Source organism: Rhinoderma darwinii, chromosome 3 (genome assembly GCF_050947455.1).
Source record: "Rhinoderma darwinii isolate aRhiDar2 chromosome 3, aRhiDar2.hap1, whole genome shotgun sequence".
Taxonomy (NCBI): Eukaryota; Metazoa; Chordata; class Amphibia; order Anura; family Rhinodermatidae; genus Rhinoderma; species Rhinoderma darwinii.
The window spans coordinates 213,246,276-213,272,293 of NC_134689.1; the positions used below are offsets into that span (position 1 = coordinate 213,246,276).

General features: G+C 38.6%; 1 protein-coding gene across 5 annotated transcripts in view; it reads right to left on the reverse strand.

Moving 5' to 3' along the window:
• Positions 1 to 26,018, reverse strand: part of CACNA2D1 (calcium voltage-gated channel auxiliary subunit alpha2delta 1) — a 737,376-nt gene that overhangs the window by 233,273 nt on the left and 478,085 nt on the right. For all 5 annotated transcript variants that reach the window (XM_075857358.1, XM_075857356.1, XM_075857359.1 and 2 more), the window contains one exon: positions 5,522 to 5,653. In XM_075857358.1, coding sequence (XP_075713473.1) covers positions 5,522 to 5,653 — 132 coding nt within the window. The remainder of the gene's footprint in view (positions 1 to 5,521; positions 5,654 to 26,018) is intronic.

The following is a 26,018-nucleotide window of genomic DNA, read 5'->3' on the forward strand; positions in this document are numbered from 1 at the left end:
TTACCAGCACCAAAGCAACCCCAGACCATCACATTACCTCCACCATGCTTGACAGATGGCGTCAGGCACTCTTCTAGCATCTTCTCAGTTGTTCTGCGTCTCACAAATGTTTTTCTGTGTGATCCAAACACCTCAAACTTCGATTCGTCTGTCCATAACACTTTTTTCCAATCTTCCTCTGTCCAATGTCTGTGTGCTTTTGCCCATATTAATCTTTTCCTTTTATTAGCCAGTCTCAGATATGGCTTTTTCTTTGCCACTCTTCCCTGAAGGCCAGCATCCCGGAGTCGCCTCTTCACTGTAGACGTTGACACTGGCGTTTTGCGGGTACTATTTAATGAAGCTGCCAGTTGAGGATCTGTGAGGCGTCTATTTCTCAAACTAGAGACTCTAATGTACTTGTCTTATTGATCAGTTGTGCAGTGGGGCCTCCCACTTCTCTTTCTACTCTGGTTAGAGCCTGTTTGTGCTGTCCTATGAAGGGAGTAATACACACCGTTGTAGGAAATCTTCAGTTTCTTGGCAATTTCTCGCATGGAATAGCCTTCATTTCTAAGAACAAGAATAAACTGTCGAGTTTCACATGAAAGCTCTCTTTTTCTAGCCATTTTGAGAGTTTAATCGAACCCACAAATGTAATGCTCCAGATTCTCAACTAGCTCAAAGGAAGGTCAGTTTTATAGCTCCTCTAAACAGCAAAACTGTTTACAGCGGTGCTAACATAATTGCACAAGGGTTTTCAAGTGTTTTCTAATCATCCATTAGCCTTCTAACACAGTTAGCAAACACAATGCACCATTAGAACACTGGAGTGATGGTTGCTGGAAATGGACCTCTATACACCTATGTAGATATTGCATTAAAAACAAGACGTTTGCAGCTAGAATAGTTATTTAGCACATTAACAATGTATAGAGTGTATTTCTGATTAATTTAATGTTATCTTCATTGAAAAAACTGTGCTTTTCTTTAAAAAATAAGGAAATTTCTAAGTGACCCTAAACTTTTGAACGGTAGTGTATGTGTCTGTGTTCATGTATATATGTGCGTTTGTGTGTATATATTTGCCTTTATGTATTTGTATATGTAGCAGTATGTGTGTGTGTGTGTGTATATATATATATATATATATATATATGCACACACACACACACACACATTTGTGCCTCCTTTTTGTGTGTATATACAGTATATGTGTCTGTATAGCTATATATGTACCTTTATGTATGTATATGTGTTCCAGTATGTGTATATATTTGCATGTATGTCTAAATATGTGCCTTTATGTATATATATAGTATACATGTTCCATTATGTGCATTTTTATATATGGAAAGTTGCTCAGGCAACAGGTGTTTAGAAGAGCTGCCTCAAGTAAGCCCAGAGCATCAGGTATTGGGAAGGATTGTGAATGCATTCACGCTGGCCCTTAAAGAGCCTGCCCATGGGACATGCATGCAGAGTGGCAGCGAGCAGGAGAAGGAGTGTGGTCACAGGAGGCAGCAGAGGGACCAGGACGCTGGCGGAGTAGATAAGCAACTCGGCGGCCGGGACCGCCAGCAGGAGTGGCACCCGCCGCCGGCACCACATTAGTATGTATAAAAAAAAGAGATAACCCATTAGCTCGAGATGTGATGGTAACACATGATGGTAATCCCCTGCTGTGTCAAATTCATACTCTTGAAACTGTTAAACCTGCAGTGAGAAGGGGTGGGACAAAAGGTTCTCCTGAGAGAGACATCTGGATTTATAAATTGAAAACAGTGGCACCAAACGATCTAAATCGCACTAGGATAGGCACATTTGTGATTTATATCAGCCAACTTACTTGTTTTAGGTATTTCTAAGGTTAACAGCCTCTAATTAATCATGATAGACACTACTGGTAATTATATTTAAGTCATTGTTCATTAATGCATAAGGACCGTCTATCATTCATTATTATATGCATTACGTGACGATAAAATATCAGTTTTTAGTCCAGAGCACCTCCCTGGCTATTTAGCGAATTACCTCCTTTTAACTATCTATACATATTTTTACTTTTGTACAAGGCCCAAAAAGTAATATTATCTTGGGGATTGTTTACTATGTGAGAATCTACCCTGGTAGCAACAAACATATAACGCTATCACAATAGTCGATAAAACAACTATAGTCTACCATTACCTGTACTCTATGGTACATTGCCAAAGGGTCTATGTTTGTGGCTAACTGTAAAGATAACCTCCTATATAACATGATTCGATGAATCCATGCATTATATCCATATATTATAATGCACTTTTATTTTTTGTATATGTCTGTGGGGGATGTGTACTTAATGAATTAGAGCATTAACATAGATCGATATAAATTTGTCCTAGCTCCATAACTTGTAACGAGTTGGTCTAAACAGGGAGTACCCTATTATCAATATAAGATAATTGTGTCAAGTAATACTCACATCTTATACCAGCATTGTGTTTTGACTGTGCTTTTAGTAGCATCGCGGCAGCAACTGTTAATATCATTATCTAGCGACTCTTCTTTCAGCATGCCTCCTAATGAGAGTCAGCTAAGCACCACATGCTGACGTCAGGACGTCATGTCGCGACCTGGTTGAAGAGTGGCTAGGGAGGCAGAGCTCTACATGTGAATTTTGATCCGGAACAAAATCGACTTTGCTGATTATGCTATACGCATGTCGCAAACCATTTGCTTTTGTAGCGGTTTGTCTATGCCTCATGCCTTGTTTTTTTAGCGGTCCCCTGATGATTCTAGAGCAAACTTGTCTACATACAAAATTCATATGGGTTTTGGGTATACAGTGAAGGAAATAAGTATTTGATCCCATGCTGATTTTGTAAGTTTGCCCACTGTCAAAGACATGAACAGTCTAGAATTTTTAGGCTAGGTTAATTTTACCAGTGAGAGATAGATTATATAAAAAAAACAAAACAGAAAATCTTATAGTCAAAATGATATATATTTATTTGCATTGTGCACAGAGAAATAAGTATTTGATCCCCTACCAACCATTAAGAGTTCAGCCTCCTCCAGACCAGTTACACGCTCCAAATCAACTTGGTGCCTGCATTATAGACAGCTCTTACATGGTCACCTGTATAAAAGACTCCTGTCCACAGACTCAATGAATCAGTCTGACTCCAACCTCTACAACATGGGCAAGACCAAAGAGCTTTCTAAGGATGTCAGGGACAAGATCATAGACCTGCACAAGGCTGGAATGGGCTACAAAACCATAAGTAAGACGCTGGGTGAGAAGGAGACAACTGTTGGTGCAATAGTAAGAAAATGGAAGACATACAAAATGACTGTCAATCGACATCGATCTGGGGCTCCATGCAAAATCTCACCTCGTGGGGTATCCTTGATCCTGAGGAAGGTGAGAGCTCAGCCGAAAACTACACGGGGGGAAATTGTTAATGATCTCAAGGCAGCTGGGACCACAGTCACCAAGAAAACCATTGGTAACACATTACGCCGTAATGGATTAAAATCCTGCAGTGCCCGCAAGGTCCCCCTGCTCAAGAAGGCACATGTACAGGCCCGTCTGAAGTTTGCAAATGAACATCTGGATGATTCTGAGAGTGATTGGGAGAAGGTGCTGTGGTCAGATGAGACTAAAATTGAGCTCTTTGGCATTAACTCAACTCGCCGTGTTTGGAGGAAGATAAATGCTGCCTATGACCCAAAGAACACCGTCCCCACTGTCAAGCATGGAGGTGGAAACATTATGTTTTGGGGGTGTTTCTCTGCTAAGGGCACAGGACTACTTCACTGCATCAATGGGAGAATGGATGGAGCCGTGTACAGTCAAATCCTGAGTGACAACCTCCTTCCCTCCAACAGGACATTAAAAATGGCTCGTGACTGGGTCTTCCAGCACGACAATGACCCGAAACATACAGCCAAGGAAAAAAAGGAGTGGCTCAAAAAGAAGCACATTAAGGTCATGGAGTGGCCTAGCCAGTCTCCAGACCTTAATCCCATCGAAAACTTATGGAGGGAGCTGAAGATCCGAGTTGCCAAGCGACAGCCTCGAAATCTTAATGATTTACAGATGATCTGCAAAGAGGAGTGGGCCAAAATTCCATCTAACATGTGTGTAAACCTCATCATCAACTACAAAAAACGTCTGACTGCTGTGCTTGCCAACAAGGGTTTTGCCACCAAGTATTAAATCTTGTTTGCCAAAGGGATCAAATACTTATTTCTCTGTGCACAATGCAAATAAATATATATAATTTTGACAATGTGATTTTCTTTTTTTTTTTTATATAATCTATCTCTCACTGGTAAAATCCTAAAAATTCGAGACTGTTCATGTCTTTGACAGTGGGCAAACTTACAAAATCAGCAAGGGATCAAATACTTATTTCCTTCACTGTACATGGTTTTATCCTGATATAACGCATTCAAACTTATGATTTAAGACCTGTTTTTTGTCCACCTTTAGGTGTTTTACAAATAAAATCACTAAACCTTAAAAACAATACAAAAACACCATAAACCAAAATGCTCTGTGTGTTACAAACAGCAGGTCTGTTCCTACAGGCTGATCATCACCCAGTTAATAATCAGCAGCTGGGGCATTTGCTAAAGATAACAGATAGTGAAAGTATATAGTGTTTTACCAGCCTAGGCTTGTATTTCCCCAGTCCTTGCTTGCTTTCGTGCTTGGTCTTGTTTAGTTGTTCAGTTTGATCTGCCTCGCCTGGTTTCACTAGGTTTTGGATGTGTTTAGTTTTGATTTCATTGCCTCTGGTTGCAAATTTTTTGCTGGTGTTGTGTTTGAGACAGTGCCTACAGATTAGGGGCTTCATTAAGGACAGTGTTTGGCAGAGCAAAGGCTAGTGGTGTCTGGTGTTAGGGTCAGTGTTCAGGGATAGATCCAGGGATACATATGGGGTTAGCCAGAGTTAGAGTCAGCTTGTTGTCATCACCCATCATCCAATTGTTAGCATCATCTGACTGTTATCACTCATCATCTGTTTATTCCATCATCAGCTGACATCATCTTGTTACCATCCCTGTCTTCAATCGGTGAGTTCCTGTTTCATGTATTCCTGTTGCCTGCTAGAATTGTGATACATGCTCCATATTTCCCTTCGACTATATGGTTGGATTACAATTGGGCCCTACTGTAACTTATGGAGTTATGGAGATTACAGAGTACAGAGTAATGAGAGACACTGTTAGGGAAAGGGCAATGCTATACTAAGTCTATTTCTGCCATCTTGAGGCCAATTGTCATCACAGTATTTAGGCTTTGTCATATTTTACTATAAACCTTAAAGGAACATCTGGACGCAGCGTTTCTGGCTCAACCCCCACCCCCACCCCCTGCAAAATAACATTAAAAAGCTGTGTGTGGATGCAGCTTAACAAATATCTCTAAATCTGATAAGCAGTTGAATTAGCCTTTCTATTTCTGAATGTTGTTAGTTGTGCTAGTTACATGCCAGCTTATATAAAGGATCAATAAGCCTTAATACAACATGTTGTTCTTATTTACCTGGGTAATACCTGGCCAGTCCGGTTGCACTTCCAAAGACCTGCCAAAGAAGCGTTTTATCTTCATTTTGATTTTTCTTAAAAACTTCATCCAATGCAGCCGTCCAGTTTAGTTCATTCAACACTATGGTAGCTGAAAAAAGTTAAATAGTTTGCAAACGTATTAGTTAATCTCCATAATTACCAATGCTATTGATTCTTTGGCAGAATATATAAGGGTTACAGTAACGCAACATAACGGCTAGAGAAAGGTTCCAATGAAAAACCAATATAAAAAGAACATAAGAAAACATTGTGGAACAGTGGTATTATTAGGCTTTTAAAGCAGATTGGGGAATAGCTTCCCAACACAGTGCTCATTAGTGTAACTTAACAAGATTTTCATGTTTATGGATGTGATAACACTGAGAAATATCAGCTATGTGTGCATGAATATTCATGCACTGGGTCAGTTACATAGCGAACCAAAGCTATGATAGGATTCATATTCAGAAACACGAAAAAATTAATGATTTGTGGTCAGTTACCTGGAAATGAAGAGTACATAAAAGTCCAAGTTATTACTATTATAGTGCTTGAGAACAATAATATTACTGTATATCTATTATGAAATCCAATACACAGAACTGACAGTCTTATTAATAATTATTATAATAATAATAATAATAATAATAATAATAATAATAATAATAATAATAATAATAAAAAGAGAGAGAATAATAATAATAATAATAATAATAATAAAGAGACAGAGAGAGAGAGAAAGAGAGGGAGGGAGGGAAAAATGAAGGAAGGGAGAGATATTAGAATCATGAGATATTAGGATCAAATGTTATGAGAAGATTGGTTCAGTAATGTTGCTGGGTATGTTACCTTCCATCTGCCTCCTCTCTTATCATCTGCTCCCTCATCTACTGTGTATTGGTTAGCAAAGAGTAGGCGTCATATGGAAGGGGACACATGACTACATAATCAGACTATACAAAGTTGTATCTAAATGCATCCAAAATGAAAAACGAAGCAACTTTTCAAACAGTCTTAATCAAAAAAATTCTGATAAATTTGTGTTTTCAGCTTCTATGCAGACCGTTATGTTGCAATGGTAAAAGACTGCAAAGAAACTGTATAGTATGATCCTGCAGACATACTCCCTTCCATCTGTGACCTATTTCTTACTAACTTACATTTGGTAGGTTATCAAGACATGGGGAACAGATAAATGTAGTAAAACGGCAGGATCAGACTACACAGGGTTTGTTCTCGGTTAGTTACCATGGGCACATAACGGTCTGCATAGGAGCTGTAAACAAAATACTATAGGATATTTTTAATTAAGACTAGTGCAAAGCTGTTTCATTTTTCATTTCAGATTTCTCATTTAAAACACTGAGACAGTCAAATGCATTGCTCAGTTGTTTAGAAGACTATTTAGAAGATTCCTTCAGGTTCCTATGATCCCGGCCGTAGTCAGGAGGCTGTTCTAAGAACAGAGGCTTTCTGACCTATGAGGGACAAGCCATAACATTAAAAAAATAAAAGTAAAATAAAGTAAAAATAGATTAAATAAAAATTGCACATAAAATAACCACCTAAAAAAAAAAGGTTCCTTAGGCCAATCATTGTCGTAATGATCGCTCTTAACCATTTACCCTAAAATAGACATGTAATATATTAACATTTCTGGTAGGCAATGGCGATCACAAATAAAATCTATTTTAGGGTAAAACTATATTTTTACCAGAAAAAATTAGCTGAAATTTAAAAAAGCATATTTTTTTACTATTACTTTAAAACTATAAACCTAAAAATTCTAAAATAGCAAAAAAGATGGCAAAAAAAATGGCTAAACGGTGTGTGATCTTAAAGGCTCAAAATAGCCGATCCTAAAACGATTAAGGGGTTAACTACTGTGGCTCTTTCACAGTTTTTCCCTGCACTGTGACACTACTAGCTACCCACTGTGTAGGGAACTAAATAGAGCTGTGCTGAAAATCCCTGCACAGCAGGTGGCCGGGAGCGCTGCTGTGAAGGGGAAAAATTCAAAAGGAACCAGAGGTTGGACCCCTTCAATTATGGTGTTATGGCATATCCTAATGATACGTCGTAACATTATGAAATGAGAATACTTTAAAAAATGTGCAGTATTCTATTAATTAATGATTTTACTTCTGTACCTACAGCAATAGTGTACATATGTATATTGTAAACTGCGCAAATTGCAGTGTATACCTTTAATATAAATTAACACAATTTTTCCTGGATTTTAAAGTAACAGTTTTTAAATTATAAGGAAAAAACTATTTTACTAAGCAGTAATAAGTGGATTTTATCTTTACTTTCTCTTAAATACTGTTTTTCATATAAAGTTATTAATGAATTAATTATTTTGCAAATACGGCAGATTCTTCTTTTTAATGCGTGCCCTTCAATTTTATAGACTCCCACACGTTTATTGTTAACACTGGTGGAGCGGGCAAAAGAAAAAATAAAGAAAAAAAAACTAGTCAATAAGCTAATTCCCTTTCTCCCAACTGCTGAAATGTTTGTATCCTTGATTCTCCTCTCTTTTTATGACATGGATTTTGGAAACCTTGACAAGCTTTATCCTGAATCATTCTTTGTAAATCAATACTACTACGCACCTTATGAAGGAATTTAAAAAAAAAATTAATAATAAATAGAATTGAAAGATTGTTCTTGATGATTTATTAAATGTGTGGACCAAAGCCAGTATGAATTGCAACATAAATTTCTATCTGGACAGCCTGGGGGAACATTGTAGGAAAACACACTGACAAAAGTATCACAGCAAAGCTACCAACTGTAATTGTTGTATGCTAACGTTTCCCTATGTTTTACTTACATATTTATTTCATTTGGAATAGTACATGATGCACACTGTATGGCTTTTCTAAGAGATGCAATAAAACCTACTGTAAATCAATATATCAGTTAGGGTTGCATTAAAGGGGTTCTCCCTCAAAATACATGTATGATCGCTGGAGGTCCAACTGCTGGGACCCCCAGAGATAAGGAGAACTGGGGACCGAAGTCCCCCGAAATGCTCCATGAGAAGCATGAGACTTCCGGGGTCTGTGGCCGGCTTTTGTGTCTGGCAGCTCCATAGAAATGAATGGAGCGCCGGTCACACATGCGCACAAGCGCCATTGGCGCTCCATTCATGGAGCTGCCGGACACACAAGCCAGACATAGCCCCCCAGTAGTGCCATGTTCTCATGGAGGACATCGGGAGACTTTTGGTCCCCATTCTCCTTATCGCTGGGGGTCCCAGCAGTCGAACCCCCAGCGATCACACATGTATCCCCTATTCTGTGGATAGGGGATACATGTGTTTTGTGGGAGAACCCCTTTAAGGTTGGTAGAGGCTTCTGGGCAAAAAAATTGGTGAATATGGACCCTACCTGACCATATATTACATAGTTACGTAATTGATAAGGTTGAGAAACCTATATTCCTACTGTGTTGATCCAAAGGAAGGCAAAAACCCCTATGAGGCAGATGCCTATTGCCTCACATTAGGGAAAAAATGTCTCCCTGACTCCAAATATGGCATTTAGAGTGCATCCCTGGATCAACGTTCTACCGTATCTCCAGAATCTAGTATTCATAACTTGTAATATTATATTTTTTTCAAGAAAGGCATTCAGGTCCTTATCTTGAACTTGCTCAATTAATTAATCATTACAGCATCCTGTGGCAGAGAGTTCCATAGTCTCACTGCTTTTATAGGAAAGAATCCCCATCTATAATTATGGTGAAACCTTCTTTACTTTAGAAAAAGCGGATGACCCTTTGTCATGGTTACAGGTCGACTGTAGGTGTAAAAGATCAATAGACAGATGTCTGCATTGTCCATTCATATTTTAGCACATTGTAATTAGATTGCCACAAAGACGTCTTTTATATAAACTGAATAACCCGAGGTCTGAGAACCTTTCTTGGTACTGCAATCCACTTATCTCCTGAATTACCTTGGTTGCCCTTCTTTGCACCCGCTCCAGTTCATCTACGTCCTTTTTATAAATAGGTGTCCAAAATTGTACACAATATTCCGTGGTCTGACTAGTGATTTGTATAGAGGCAAAACTATATTTTTTTAATGTGCATCTATGCCTCATTTGATGCATCTCATGATTTTATTTGCCTTGGCAGCAGCTGTCTGGCACTGGTTGCTAAAGTTAGGTTTACTGTCAACCAATATCCCCAAGTCTTTTTCAGTGTCAGTTTTACCAAATAGTAGAACCAAAAATCTAACCAATAATGGCAATGTCATGCCTTCCCAAGTGATGTTTTACTGTTAACCTATTAACTCCTCCATGGGATTTGTCCAACTCATTTTAATATGCTGTATACTATAGCTCACTTTTTTCATTTTTAGTTTTAGAAACATGACATTCTGTGAACTTTCTAGGTCTAGCCAAGTGTTCATTATAATTATCTGATAAGACAAAAGGAGATACTGCCACTTTTAACCCTTTGCAGTCACAGCCATTATTTTACTTTTGTTTTCGTTTTCACTCTCTGCCTTCCATGAGCCATAAAGTTTTATTTTTCCGTAAATAGACAGGCGTGAATGCTTGTTATCTGTGGGAGGAGTTGTCATTTCTATTAGCACTATTTAAATTACCATATAAAGTACTGGGAAACTGAAAAAAACATATATGTTGGGTGGAAATGGAAAAAACTGATTCCTCCATTTTTCGGGGGTTTTAGTTTTTACGTCTTTCACTGTGACCTAAAAACGACAAATGAACTTTATTCTGCTGGTTAATACAATTACGGCAAAATCTAATTTATAACGTTTTTTTTAAATATTTGACTACTTTTACAAAGGAAAAACGATTTGTTAAAAAAAATAAAATTTTGTGTCGCCATATTGTGAAAGCCATAACTTTTACATTTTTTCGTCAATTGAGCAGTGTGAGGGCTTATTTTTTTTGCAGGACGGGGTTTAGATTTTATTGGTATAATTTTTTGGTACATATGATTTTTTTGATCACTTTTTGTTAAATATTTTTTTTAGCCCCAAGTTAACCAAAATCTGTGATTCTGGTGTTTTATTAATTTATTTTTTTACGTCGTTTACCATGTGGGTTAAATAATGTTATATTGTAATATTTATGACTTTTACAGATGCGGTGATACCCATTTTGTTTATTTTTGACATTACTTTATAGGAAAATGTGTAAAGGTTTTTTTTTTACTTTTAATATTTTTTTTCACTACTGAAAACTTTATTTAACTTTTTTTTACACTTTTTATTAGTCCCCCTAAGGGACTTGAACCAGCGATCATCAGATCGCTGGTTCAATACACTGTAATACTAATGTATTGCAGTATATTGTCATTTTTACAGGCTTATGCTGAGCCCTACCAGAGGCAGGGCTTAAAAGAGGCAGAAAGAAGGCAGACCTGGGCCGTTTGTGCAAGGTGTCAGCTGTAATGCACAGCTGACACCCGTAGTGTATGGAGTGGGCTCAGCGTGTGATACTGTGTCATACTTCTACTGCAGTATGACGTACTGGCATGTCATGATGCGTTAAGGGGTTAAAGAAGGGGTAAATCATTGCATCGTGCAAAATGGCTTAAAGGCTATGTATACACTTTTGAAGGCAATTTTTTTATCAAATCAATATTGTATTTCATTTTGAACAACTGTTAAAATTATTTTTTGCTTTAATTAACTTTTTGATATACAGCTACTTTTAAAAAAAAATCAGCTAGAGGGAAAAAGATGCATCAGACTCCTATTGAAATGAATGGGAGGCAGAATTCTGCAGTAAAATCCACTACAAAATTTCAGTCAAGTGAACAGGGCCTCTTAGTGCAGTAAAGTAGTACTGTACCTTAATTGATGCATTAACCCCTTAGTGACCAACAATACGCCTTTTAACGTTCGTCACTAAGGGGCCTTAGGCTAGGCTGACGCCTTTTCACATTCGCCTAGTCTAAGGCTGGAGCCGGGGCTCGGCTGTCTGATGACAGCTGAGCTCCTGCTCCAACGCCCGCGATCAAAGTTTACTTCGATCGTGGCCGTATAACCCGTTAAATGCAGCCGTCAATAGCGACCCCGGCATTTAACTTGGTTTACAGAGGGAGTGAGCTCCCTCTGTCACCCATCGGCGGCCCGCAAATGCAATCGCGGGTCTCCGATGGGTTGTCATGGCCTGGAAATATGCCTGTTAGGACGCGCCGGAGGCACGTCCTAACAGATTGCCTGTCAGGTTTACACTGACAGGCAATAATGCTCTGGTATACGAAGTATACAAAAGCATTATAGAAGCGATCTGGAGATCGCACAGTAAAGTCCCCTAGTGGGACTAATAAAAGAAGTAATCAATGTGAAATAAAGATTATTAATAAAAAGTACAGTAAAAAAATAAATCCATTTTTTTCCATAAAAAGTGGTTTTATTTAGTAAAAGTGTAAAAAAAAAAAAAAGTACACATATGTGGTATCGCCGCGACCGTAATGACTCCATTAATAAAGTTAATATGTCATTTAAACCGCAAGGTGAACACCGTAAAAAAAAACGCAAAAAACAATGGCGAAATTGCAATTTTTTTCTATTGCCCCCCAAAAAAGTCATAATAAAAATGAATCAATAAGTCCCATGCACCCCAAAACAGTACCAATCAAAACTACGTCTCGTCCCGCAGAAAAAATCACTACATTGATGGAAAAATAAAAAAAGTTACGGTTCTTGGAAAGCAACGATGCAAAAACAAATAATTTTAGTTCAAAAGTGTTTTTATTGTGCAAAAGTCGTAAAACATAAAAAAACCTCTACATATGTGGTATCGCCGTAATCGTACCGACCCATAGAATAAAGGTAACATGTTATTTACGCCGCACAGTGAACGGCGTCAATTTAAAAACGCATAGAACAATGGTGGAATTACAGTTTTTTTTTATAATCCCCCCCAAAAAAAGTTAATAAAAGTTAATAAAAAAATTATATGTACCCTAAAATGGTGTTATTAAAAAGTACAACTAATCCCACAAAAGACAAGTCCTCATACAGCTATGTAGACGAAAAAATAAAAAAGTTATAGCTCTTTGAATGCGACTATAGAAAAACGAATAAAATAGCTTGGTCATTAGGGCCTAAAATGGGCTCGTCACTAAGGGGTTAAAACTAATGCAGAGATCAGAGATATTTCGACTTGTGGATGATGTAATAGTTACAACAATGACTCTGACAGCAACTTCTACAAATTGAAAGTTTTGGACAAGGCAGATCCAGTGCTTTTGCCCGGCCATATTCTGTCAAGTCGCATCCTATTTATGGTTTTTGAAATTAGATTTTTCTCTGCTAACTGGAATGTTTGGTGGGGCCTGACATTAACCCCTTAGGAACCGGACAAATGTTTGGCCTTGAAGACCAGAACAATTTCTTGATTTTTCCTCTTTGTAACCCAGCTCTCTTAACTTTTTTATTTTTTGATTGACATAGCTGTATAAGACCTGTTTTTTTTTTTTGTAGGACGAGTTCTACTTTAGGTAGGTGCCATTTTTTAGTACACTTACAGTATCGTTTATCTTATATTCACTTTTCTTCAGAAAGAAAGGAGTTTCGCTGCAGTTTTTTTCTTTTTTTTCACAGCATACACTGATCATCATAATTAATGCTAAAAATTTATTGTGCAGGTTATTACAGTCATGACTAGACCAAAAATGTGTATATTATTTTATGTTTTGGAACTTATATTTAATAAAGATTATCTTTAAGAAAAAGTGCATTTGGGTATTCTTTATGGATTTTGTTTATTTATTATTATTATTTTTTTTTTACTCATTTAACTTTTTTAGTAGAATCCATAAGCGGGGGGGGGGGTCCCCCTCTTTGATGTCCATATGCCCTGATAGGCATTAGACAATAAGTGAGACTGTAAGAAAAACTGTGGCATACATAAAAAAAAGGCCTTTTGCAAGCAGTAGAATGAATATGCTGATCCTGATGTGGCAACATCCTATTGCACATAGCGAGCTTGTTCGTCATAGATCGGCTACCAGTTAATACTAGACATCCATACATGCACATTAGTGAGGTGTCTCACCGCCTTCGGATAAATTCAGTCACCACCTGCTAATAAAAAAAATTACTAAACTTCTTAAAACTATCAAATTTAAATGTCACTTCCCAGTTGTGAAATATACTGAACAATTAGAAAATATATGTTTTTTAAGGCTGCATGTGAAAGAAGTCCTGCTAAAACCCATAAAAGTGAGGGATGTTGCTTATTACTGTTCTCTACTATTCCTTTAACATTACTCTACTACTATCTACTATTCAGCCTATTGGAATATTTTGTTCCTTAGCTACTTTGTAGGAGTTCTACTTCTTTGTTAAGTTCCTGAGTAGAGATGAGCGAACTTATCAAAAGTTCGGTTCGGCTAGTTCGCCGAATTTCACAAAAAAGTTCGGTTCGGACCGAACTAGTTCGGACCGAACCTGTCACTTCCGTGCGCCGAGCATGCTACTGTCCGGGGTGCTGATAGAGTTAATGGGCTGCACTAACTCTTTCAGCAACCTTCACAGTACATGCTCGGCGCGCGGAAAATACAATTTAAATGTAATAAAAAAATAAAAATAATATGTTCGTACTTACTTTCCTCCTGTCCGGCCTCCAGCGATGACGTTTCATCCCTTTCGCCGCTGCAGCCAATCACAGGCTGTAGTGGCGGTCACGCACGTCAGGATGACGCTTCATCCCACGTGACCGCCTCTGCAGCCAATCACAGGCTGCAGCGGCGACATGGATGAAACGTCATCGCTGGAGGCCGGACAGGAGGAAAGTAAGTATGAACGTATTATTATTTTTTTTTGGCATGTATGTATGTTGACATGTATGTATGTATGTATGTATGTATGTATGTTTGCATGTATGTATGTTGGCATGTATGTATGTTGTCATGTATGTATGTATATCTGTGCATGTATGTTGGCATGTATGTATATATGTGCATGTTTGTATGTATATTTGCATGTATATATTTGCATGTATGTATGTTTGCATGTGTGTATGTTTGCATGTATGTATTTTTGCATGTATGTTGTCATGTATGTATATATGTTGTCATTTATGTATGTATGTATATATGTGCATGTGTGTATGTATATTTGTATGTATGTATGTTTGCATGAATGTATGTATGTATGTTTGCATGTATGTGTGTTTGCATGAATGTATGTTTGCATGTATGTATGTATGCATGTTTGTATGTATATTTGCATGTGTGTATATATATATATATATATATATATATATATGTATGTTGTCATGTATGTATGTATGTATGTATGTTGTCATGTATGTATATATGTGCATGTATGTTGGCATGTATGTATATATGTGCATGTGTGTATGTATGCATATTTGCATGTATATATTTGCATGTATGTATGTTGTCATGTATGTATGTATGTATATATGTGCATGTATGTTTGCATGTATGTTGGCATGTATGTATACATGTGCATGTTTGTATGTATATTTGCATGTATATATGTTTGCATGTGTGTATGTATGTTTGCATGTATGTATGTTGTCATATATGTTGTCATGTATGTATGTATGTATGTATATATGTGCATGTATGTATGTATGTTTGCATGTTTTATTTTTGCATGTATGTTTGCATGTATGTTTATATATATGTGCATGTATGTAATTATGTTTGCATGTATTTATGTTTGCATGTATATTTGTGCATGCTTGTATATATGTATGTATGTATCTTTGCATGTTTGTATGTATGTATGTTTTCATGTGTGTGTGTATGCATGTATGTATGATAGTTTGCATGTATATATGCGTGTATGTTTGCATGTATGTATATTTGCATGTATATATGTGCATGCTTGTATGTATGTTTGTATATATGTATGTATGGCCATGTATGATACTGTCTGCTGGCGCCCTGTATCTAAGTCAACTTCACGGCAGGCTTCTATACATGGTATAACAGTCAGTATCACACATTAAACTGAATCTAAGCCTACGACATGTTTTATTTCATTTTTATTTTTTTTTTTACAGGTTTGGTGTTTGGACTACGTCGGTTTCGAGGACTACTTAGATGACGTTTTTTTTTCTACAATAAAATGGTTAATGAGGGTTGTGTTGGGGGTGCTTTATTTCAATAAAATATTTTATCTATATCTTTGTCTTTTTCTTTTCAAATTTTATTACTACCACTTTAGTAATGGCCGCTGTCTGAGTGACAACATCCATTACTAAGGCGAGGCTTAGTGTTAGCCGGTGCAGAGGCTAACACTAACCACCATTATTACCCCGGTACCCACCACCACCAGGGGTGCCGGGAAGAGCCAGGTACGATCCAGTACCCGACCATCTGTTGTGATGGTCGGGCTCTGGGGCGGCCGCAGGCTGGTATTATGAGGCTGGGAAGGGCCAAAAACAGTGGACCTTCCCACCCTTGTAATGCTAGGCTGCTGCTGCTGTGTTGTATCTGGCTGGTTATAAAAGGGGGGGGGGGGGGCCCCACGTCATTTTTTTAAATTATTTATTTAATTTTTTTTTAAAAAAAGACATGGGGTTCCACCCAATTTATCATAACCAGCCACATACAACACAGTGTTATTAGCCTGGGAATGGACAAAACCAGTGGCCCTTCCCACCCATGTAATGCCAGACTGCTGCGGCCTTGTATATGGCTGGTTATTAAAAATGTGGGGGACCCGTCTATTGCTAAATTTGTTAAATTAAATTTTTTTATAACCAGCCCGATACAACACAGCAGCAGCAGCAGCCGGGCTCCTAGCATCATAGTTATGTACGATGCTAGGAGTCCCTGCCTCTCCGTGGAACTACTGTCCCGTACTGAAAACATGATTACAGTACGGGACAGTTGTCCTGCAGAGAGGCAGGGACTCCTAGCGTCGTACATAACTATGATGCTAGGAGCCCGGCTCCCTGCTCTGTGTTCGGTCCGGTACTTGCGGCCGAAATACGTCCGTCAATTACGGACGTAATTAGTGTGTGTGCACATACCCTAAATAGTCACAGTCCAGGGTGCTGAAAGAGTTAACTGATCGGCAGTAACTGTTTCAGTACCCTGGACAGTGACTACCGATCACAGTACCTGTAAAAAAAAAAGACGTTCATACTTACCGGGAACTCCCTGCTTCCTCCAGTCCGGTCTCCTGGCCGTTGCCTTGGTGACGCGTCCCTCTCGACATCTGGCCCGACATTCCTTGATGACGATGCAGCCCATGTGAGCGCTGCAGCCAATCACAGGCTGCCGCGGCCTCTACAGCCAATCACAGGCTGCAGAGGCCTCTGCAGCCAATCACAGGCTGCCGCGTCAGAAAAGGTCGGACTGGAGGAAGAAGAGGGACTCGTCACCAAGACAACGACCGGGTACGTATGAAATGCTTTTTATTTTATTTTTAATCAGCAGCCTCTTTTCTCTATCAGTGATTGATAGAGATAAGTGGCTGCCGATTTGTATAATGTTTTTGACCGGGTTCGGTCAAAACGGGTTCGGCCGAACCCGGTGAAGTTCGGATTCGCTGCGAACCGAACTTTTCCGGAAGTTCGGACCGAAACCGGGTTCGGTTGTCCCGGTTCGCTCATCTCTATTCCTGAGCATACTCAGAGATCATGGGAGCCAATAAGAAAACTCACATTGGGCTCCATTTCTAAATTAAAAGCTCTGCTAAATGTACAGTACTGTGCCATTATTAAAGTTAATATCCGCTATTAGATTCATAATTTTTTGATAAATTCATAATATATCTTTACAGAGGATTTCTGTTTTTCTGACTTTATAAATGATATAATACTCTCATTAGGCAGCCACCACAAGCGTAAATGAATATGGAGGTATGCGGCAAGTATTGAATTTAACGGAAGCTATATAAATCTGTATGAAGTAAATTCTCCCTTGTGATGTTTTAAAGGAAATCCATTCAATGCCAGGCCCCCAACCGGTCATGTGCCCTGTTTCTGTGGTTGATCAGAACCGGCTTAATTTATTTTCTGAAATCTTATAGAGGTATGCAAGAATATAACAGTAATTGAAGTATGTGAGCATGGGTCCCTAAGTATACCATAAACAAATGAATGAAGGTACTGTTAGGGCATGGCCAGACGTGGGGGAATTGCTATGGAATTCCACTGCGGCCAGTCCGCTGCGGACATACGCAGCTGACATTTTCTCCATTGCTTTCCACACCTTTTTAGTTAGGTTCGTGCACACGTTGCGGAAAACTCCACTGCTGACCATAGGCTGCGGTGCGGAATTTGGTGTCCGCAGCACTCACTGGCTGTTGTGGACGTGTAGCGGACTTGTTGCGGACTTATTGCGGAATTTCTCCATTGGCTTCAATGGAGATTCAAAATTCCACAATGAAATCCGCAGATGTTATGTGTGTTGCGTTGCGTATTGGTTTTACGAATAGGATATTTCTTCATTCTGACTGGACCTATCTATTTCTAGGTCTATAGCCAGACTGAGATGAAATGTTTTAAAAGACAGCAGGATGTACTCTTCATATGAAGACACAACGGCTAATCCGCAGCAATTTACTGTACATTTTAGGCAAAGCCGCAACAGAATCTACAACGCAGCTCTCAAGCCATGAATAAGGACGCAGACAGCGTTCGAAACGCGTAGGCTATCCACCCTATCCAACACTTCCAGCATTGCAGGATGATATTACTAACATGCTATCTAAACTATTTTTAACGAAGAAAGAATAAAACTTGGAAAAAGTTTCCTTTTAATTATCTCAGCGCTGGATCCAAACACACTTTTCCTACAAACAGCAAGTTTTTCGTGTGCCGTCACGAGGATCCGAGCGCTAGGACTACTACTCAAAAATACAAGTCCACAAAATAAGGTGAGCTGGAGACATCCTCCCAAATTTTGACAGCAGGATGTACTCTTCACATGAAGACACAACGGCTAATCCGCAGCAATTTACTGTACATTTTAGGCAAAGCCGCAACAGAATCTACAACGCAGATTTTGTGCGGCATTGATGCGGACAGTGTCTGCAGAAACGCGCCACGTCTGGCCTTGCCCTTAAATGTTTAACCCCTTCCTGAAGTATGACGAATACCCACATCATAGCTAGGTAGGGGAAGTATGGAGCGAGCCCACGGGCTGAGCCAGCACCATACAACGTGGGTGTCGGCTGTAGATCACAGCCGACACTTCACTGTAATGAGTGGGATCGTGCTCGAGCTCGATCCCGCTTGTTTAACCCCTTAGATGCCGCTGTCAATAGCGATCGTGGCATTTAAAGCATTAGAAAGAGGGGGCAACCCCGTCTAAAACCCCTTTCCCCACTCCCGTGATGCATGTGCCTAGGGGCCTAATGAAAGCCCCCATGTCTGCCATTTTTGTACTCCTATTAAGCTCTGGCTCAGAAACATAATATACTGCAATACATTAGTATTGCAGTATAAAGTGCTAGCGATCCAACAATCACTGGTTCAAGTACCCTAGAGGACTAATAAAAAAATAAAAAAATCTGTTAAATATCGTTTTTTTTATGTACAAAAAAAATATTAAACGTTAAAAAGAAAAAACATTTTCCGACTAAAGCATTGCAGAAAAAAAATAATTGGTAATGCCGCATCTGTAAAAGTCTGAACTATTACAATATAACTATAAATTTAAATATTAAACACGCACGTGAACACCATAAAAAAGGAAAATCCCAGAATCGCTGTTTTTTGGTCACCTAATCTCCCCAAAATTTTTTTATTAAAAGGTGATCAAAAACTTGCAGGTACCCCAAAATGGCACCATTGAAAACTACAGCTTGTCCTGCAAAAAAAAAGTTACGGCTCTCAGAATTTGGTGAAACAAAAAAATTGTTATTTAGTACAGTTAGTTTTTTCCTTGTATAAGTAGTAAAATATAAAAAAAAAGTGAAAGTGATTAAAATATGTCTAACTGATTCCATTTTAATAAGTATGGCTATGTGACTCCATCTTGGATGAAGTCTCCATTTTGTATTTTAAAGAATTTATTTTAGTGCTTAAGAAGTCATTGTTCCTTTAAGACAAGTATATTAACCCCTTCCCGCCGCAGCCATTTTTCAGATTTTCATTTTTTCCTCCCCACCTTCCAAAAGCCATACCTTTTTTCTTTTTCTGTCGATATAGTCCTATGAGGGCTTGATTTTTGTGGGACGAGTTGTAGTGTTTTGTAGCACCAGTACTACCAGTACTAGGAAATGGAAAATTGAGATTACGGCGTTTACATTTTTTTTTTTTTACGGCGTACACCGTGCAGGTTAAATAATTATATATTGTAATAGTTCCGACTTTTACAGATGCGGCGATATCAATTATGTTTATTTTTATTTATTTTTTACTATGCTCTAGGGGAGAAATGGGAAAAGGTTTTTTTTTAACTTTTAATATTTTATTTTTTTTACATAAAAAAACAACAACTTTATTTTACTAATATTTACTTTTTTTTAGTAGTCACCCTAGGGGACTTCAAACAGCGATCATTCGATTGCTTGCACCATATACTGCAATACTAATGTATTGCAGTATATCGCAATTCTGACAGGCTTCTATTAAGCCCTGACGGAGGCAGCACTTAATAGGAGCACAAAGATGGCGGACCTGGGGGCCTTCATTAGGCCCCCAGGCAGCCATAGTAACCATCGTTACCCCGCGATTGCATTGCGGGGGACATGATGAGCTTTTAGAGGGGGTCGCCTCCTCTTTCTAACGATTTAAATGCCGCGGTCGCTATTGACTGCGGCATTTAACGAGTTAAACGAGCTGATCGCACTCGAGCGCGATCCCGCTCGTAACTCTGAAGTGTCGGCTGTAACATACAGCCGACATCCGCATCGTATGGAGCAGGTTCACTTCCTGAGCCTGTTCAATACTTCCCATAACCGACTTATGCGTATGGATACATCAAATGTCGGGAAGGGGTTAATGCTGATTTTGTATGTTTCTCAAATTAGCTATGTGTGCTCTAAGTTTTTATCTAAAGTTTGCTGCGGACAGTGTGTTTGACCTTGGGGGATGAAACTTTATGAAAAGACTGTTCGTAACAAATGAGAGGGAATGAGATAAGAATTCATTCTAGCCCAAATAAAATGGACACTGTATGTAGCAGGGAACAAGACAAAAGATAACAATATATTCTGGCCTGAGAATGTGGATAGCAGGTGCAGAGATGGTGTAAAGTTAGCATGACTTAAGCATCTAATGAAAAATTATAATATTACATTTGAAATGTATTGTATGTCTGTGACTGGCTCAAAATGAAATATTGTCATTGTATGCTATTGGTTGAATCAGAGTTATTGTAAATGATTGGTTAACCTTAAGCCTACACCCTTTTTGAAAGATATTATTGTAATGGTTTTGATCAATAAACATCATAAGGAGTATTTTGACCATGCAAGCAGCGTCTATGTGTCTTACTTCTCTCCGATATATCGATATAATCTATGATTTGGATCTGGCTAAATTCACTGGGCGGGTATCGGATCACATACCGATTACAAATTTCAGTCTAGTATATTTTGGGCCATGATTGCATCAACAAAAAAACTATATGAACTATTGCCATAATGGTATTGACCCCCAGAATAAAGTTAACATGACATTTTAATTTGCGCGGTGAACACCGTAAAAATGAAATGCAATAAACAATGGATGAATTGTTTTTTTAACATTTTCCCCACCCCAAAGAAGGTTTTCCCCATTTACTTGTACATTATATGGTACAATACATGGCGTCATGAAAAATTACAAATAGTCCTGCAAAAATGAAGGCGCCATATGGCTATATTGATGGAAAATAAAAAAGTTATGGCTTTTTTACTTTTTTTATTTCGAGAGCTGGCTTGGACTTTTTTTAAATGTTTTCTGGTCTGTGTCTAAAAAGGTAAGTTAAGGATTTCCCTTTAATGTACTGTATGAAGGTATAGAAAATACCTTTTCCTGAAGATGATCATCCTTGAAATATTTAGAAATCTGAATACCTCATCTCTATCAGGTCTTCCATATTCTTAAGCTTAGATTTTGCATTGTGACTTCCTCATACATTTGAACACAAGAAATGTACTAATATTTAAGCCTCTTTTCAAATATCCTGTTAGATTATTTTTCAAGGACTATTACTGCCCTGTCAATGCATACACGAATACACACAAGAGTTAAGTATGTTGCACAACATTTTCAAAGAGTTCTATGGTGCATTAATGTGATTAGCAACAAACTGCTACTACTTGATCTTTAGACAGCACCGGACAGTGATTCATTGCTTTAGAAAGGTCGTTTGGCCCCAGTGGGCGAGTGATGAAAAGAATTAAACATTTTAAATTACAGCTTTCTTTGTAAAGTTTTTTCTCTTTTTTCTATTGACATGAAGGTAAGAGCAGCCACTTCTGAAAGTCATAATCAGTGTAACTTTAGCCTTCTAGATCACTGCAACACTTTGATTAATGACACATTTAGAACATCTTCAGGAACTTTGAAGCATCAAGCATATTTTTTTGTATTGGGTATGAGGTTAAAAATTGTATTTAGTACCATTATAAATACTAAATAGCAAGTTAAGTTTCTACTTGGCATTGAAATATATCACAAGCCATTATTATGCAGCTGAAATATATACCTGGATTGACGTATTAGCCTTTGTACCATATTTTTCCACCATTAATGTGAGTAAAAGGCCCATTTACACTGGTTAATAATAGTTATGTTTTTCTCATTTCGAAGCAATCATATGGATTATAGCATAGAAAATATCAGCGATAAACTACAAAATTATACACTCTTGTCGATGATCTTGATTAATCCTGCCATTGTAAAAATGATTGTTATTGGTTGTACGATATGTAAAGTTATCTCGAAAGTCATCACTAAGCAGCATGCTTCTGGCTTGGAGCGAGGATTGCCCTGATGGAAATGACCATCAGATCCTTGCTGCACGACATTTCAAATCACTGATCGCTCTCCAGTAATGTAAAAAGTTGTCCTCTGTAAAAGGACCTTAACCCGTTAGTGACCGCCAATACACCTTTTCACGGTGGCCACTAATGGGCTTTATTCTGATGCATACGCCTTTTCACAGCGCTGCATCAGAATAAATAAAACAGAGTAGAGAGCCGTTAAATGTCCCTGCTCTCAGCTACCAGAGGTAGCAGAGTACTGGGGGCATCCCTGCTCGAACAAGGTGAGAACGATATAAATATTGATCTCACCCGTTTAATCCCTCAGATGCGGTGCTCAATAGCGAGCGCCACATCTGAGTGGTTTTGGAGAGAGGGGGGAGCTCCCTCTCATCCCACCGACACCCGGAGATAAGATCGCCGAGTGTCTGTGTCTCCGATGGCAGCCGGGGGCCAGTAGTAAATGTCTGCTAGGTATTGCAGTGTATTATAAAAGTGATCATTGGATCACATATTAAAGTCCCCTAGTAGGACTAGTAAAACAGTAAAAAAAAAAATTATAAAGTTTATAAAAAAAAATTTGAAAAAAAATGAAAACGCAGTTTTTCCATTTACAAAATGCTTTACTATTAAAAAAAAATATATAAAGTAAAAAAAAGTTACACATATTTGGTATCGGCACGTCCGTAATGACCCTGACTATAAAGCTATTACATTATTTAACACGCACGGTGAACGCCGTAAAAAAATAATATAAAAAACAATGGAAAAATTGCTGTTTTCTGTAAATCCTGCCTTAAAAAAAATGGGATAAAAAGTGGTCAAAAAGTCGCATCTACTCCAAAATGGTAAAAAAAAAATTAATAAAAGTTAATCAATAAATTATATGTACCCCAAAATGGTGCTATTGAAAAATACAATTGGTCCCGCAAAAAACAAGACCTTATACATCTAGAAGAATGTCTCTCTCATGATAAATCAAGACTTAAACTTTAAATCTGGATATAGGATTTATTACACAGACATTAATCAGCAACACAAGATTTTAAAATAATGAATACAATTTCAGATTATATATGGAACAATGTACTCCTTACAGTAAATAATAAGCTTATTAGAAGTCAGCTAGGAGTTCCATGTCAATACAAATGCAGTACATGCTGATTGCTTTATAGAGGTAACGGCACTCCGAGATAACTTCTAATGTTCTTTATAATTCACAGAAGGGGCTACATTATAATACACACCTCAGCTGCATCCAGGCCCCTTTATCAAGAGTAAGCGTGAGATTCCTATTTACCATTGATTAACTGATATGGAAAACCTCATTCATTAAAAAAGATCTGTAGTATCTGAGATAAACTCTGAATTAACTTCTAATATTCTTTATAATTTATAGTAGGTGCCACATAACAGGAAAACAAAGATCTGCAGCATCTGAAGTGTGTAAATGATTTTCTGCAACAGCAGATACACGGACTAGTGTAATACACACTGCAGCTGCTGAAATTATTTTTTTTTTCAAAGAGTGGGACCACTTAAATTTAGTGGTTGCACAGGAGAAGGGAGTTTCTGCAAGCACAACCTGTTAACAGATTGCTTTTACAGGAAGAGATAAGGGTCTATACAGTGTCACTCATATGTTAATATATAAAAGGCAAGCCGCGTGCCAACGACCCACTTCTTCTCTGACTGGCAGCAGCGGTCACATGGTGTAACCACTCCAGCCAATCAGTGGCAGGTTGAAGCAGACAAACAAAGTGCTAACTGCAACTGCTGAGGCACAGCTTGTCAGCCTGCCTCTCATCTCCCTGCATGGACTATTCCAAAGAGAACCTGTTGCCATCATTTTCATCACTAAACCCATAGTACCCTCAGAACAAGCTGATGCTAAAGGCCGAAAAGCCAATTATGACAGAACAAGGCGGAAACAACGAACTGTAGATGAAAGAAATGCTGAGCTTCAGAGTTTGCATGATCGTCATAAATCAATTACACCACAACAAATTGAAGCTGAATCTCAGCGTATGCGTAATGTGAATATTGCAAAAGCACAAAACATGACCCCCGAAAAAAGGCTCTCCGCAATCGAAAGGCACAAAGACAACTCAGAAACAGACAAAAAAGACTGGCCTGAAGAAACTATTTTAAGGCGTAAAAACCACAATAATGGAGATGTTCGAGATCTCCGAGCCAGACAAAATGCTACACACTATAAGGCCTTAAACCCTTCCTGTCACAGCCACTTTCTGGATTTTAACCCCTTTACGACGAAGGACGGATATATCCGTCCTATGCAGGAGCTAGTTCCCGCATAAGGATGGATATATCCATCCTCCGATCGTGCGGGTACTGCCACTGCACCAACGTACGAAGCGCTCTCCGATTCTGGCAGTTTAACCCATTAGTTGACTCTGTGTCCCCCCCTGCAAAGAAATCGCAGGGTGCCGTTGGGCTTCTATGGCAGCCGGGGGCCTAACAGAGACCCCCAGGTCTGCCATCAGCAAAAACAGTTAAATAGCTAAATAAAGTTAATGAAAAAAAAAATAAAAAGATTACAGTCAAAATAAAATAATTTTCCCCAAAAAGTGTTTATATGTAGTAAAATTTTAAAAACAAGTAACACATACACATATATGGTGTCGCCACGATCTTAAAGGACCAGTGTCACGGGAAAACATTTTTTTAGACCAATTTGCTTTTAGTGTTTTATTAAACATTTTTTTATTTATTTGTGTGTTTGTGTTTTACTTTTTTTTACTTTTTCACTTTTTCTTGTCCATGGGGGCTGCCATTTTTTTTCCATCTCTGTATGTGTCGATTAACGACACATACAGACATGGAATACGGCACATACAGTCCCATAGTGAATGCGAACGGGGCCCGTTCCATCCACTATGCTGTACGCCGTCTGTGTGGGAACTGTGCGACGTCCGGCACCATTTTTTCTTGTGGACCAGAAGTCGCGGCCGGACAGTAAGATTACTACTTCCGGTCACGGCTTCCGGACTTGTGCACTTGGAGCGGAGGTAGCGGACGGACCGGAAGGAGCGGCGGCGGCAGGAGCAGGTAAGTTAGGTCTGTGTATGTACGTGTTTTACTGTGTGTTTACTACTGTATGTTAACCTACTACACTGTGTGTTAGCTCAAAAAATGGCGACACACAGTGTAGGAGGTTTGACCGTTCAATCCCCTCGTTTCTCCTGCCACAAGCCAGGATAAAGGAGGGGGGATTCTGAGAGCTCACTAGAGCGAGTGAGTAGTCGATGATCCAATTGAACTTAAAACCCTGCCTAGACATTTTAAAATGTATCATGGGTGTAACCCAAGGTCCCTGAAAATCCGGGGAATCGAACGTATCCGTTGTGGCATCAGGGGGGGCAATGTGATGAAGGTCCTGGCACAGAAAGAATGTAGGTGGATTGTGCAACTAGGATCCATGGCACCGGCTGGACTCAACGAACAGCTGAGTTTTGCTCCTTTCTTATGAGGAAGCCGTAACCGCCACACTACCAGCAGATCATTGTTTTATGACTTTTAAACTGTGAATTGTTTGTGTGTTTAG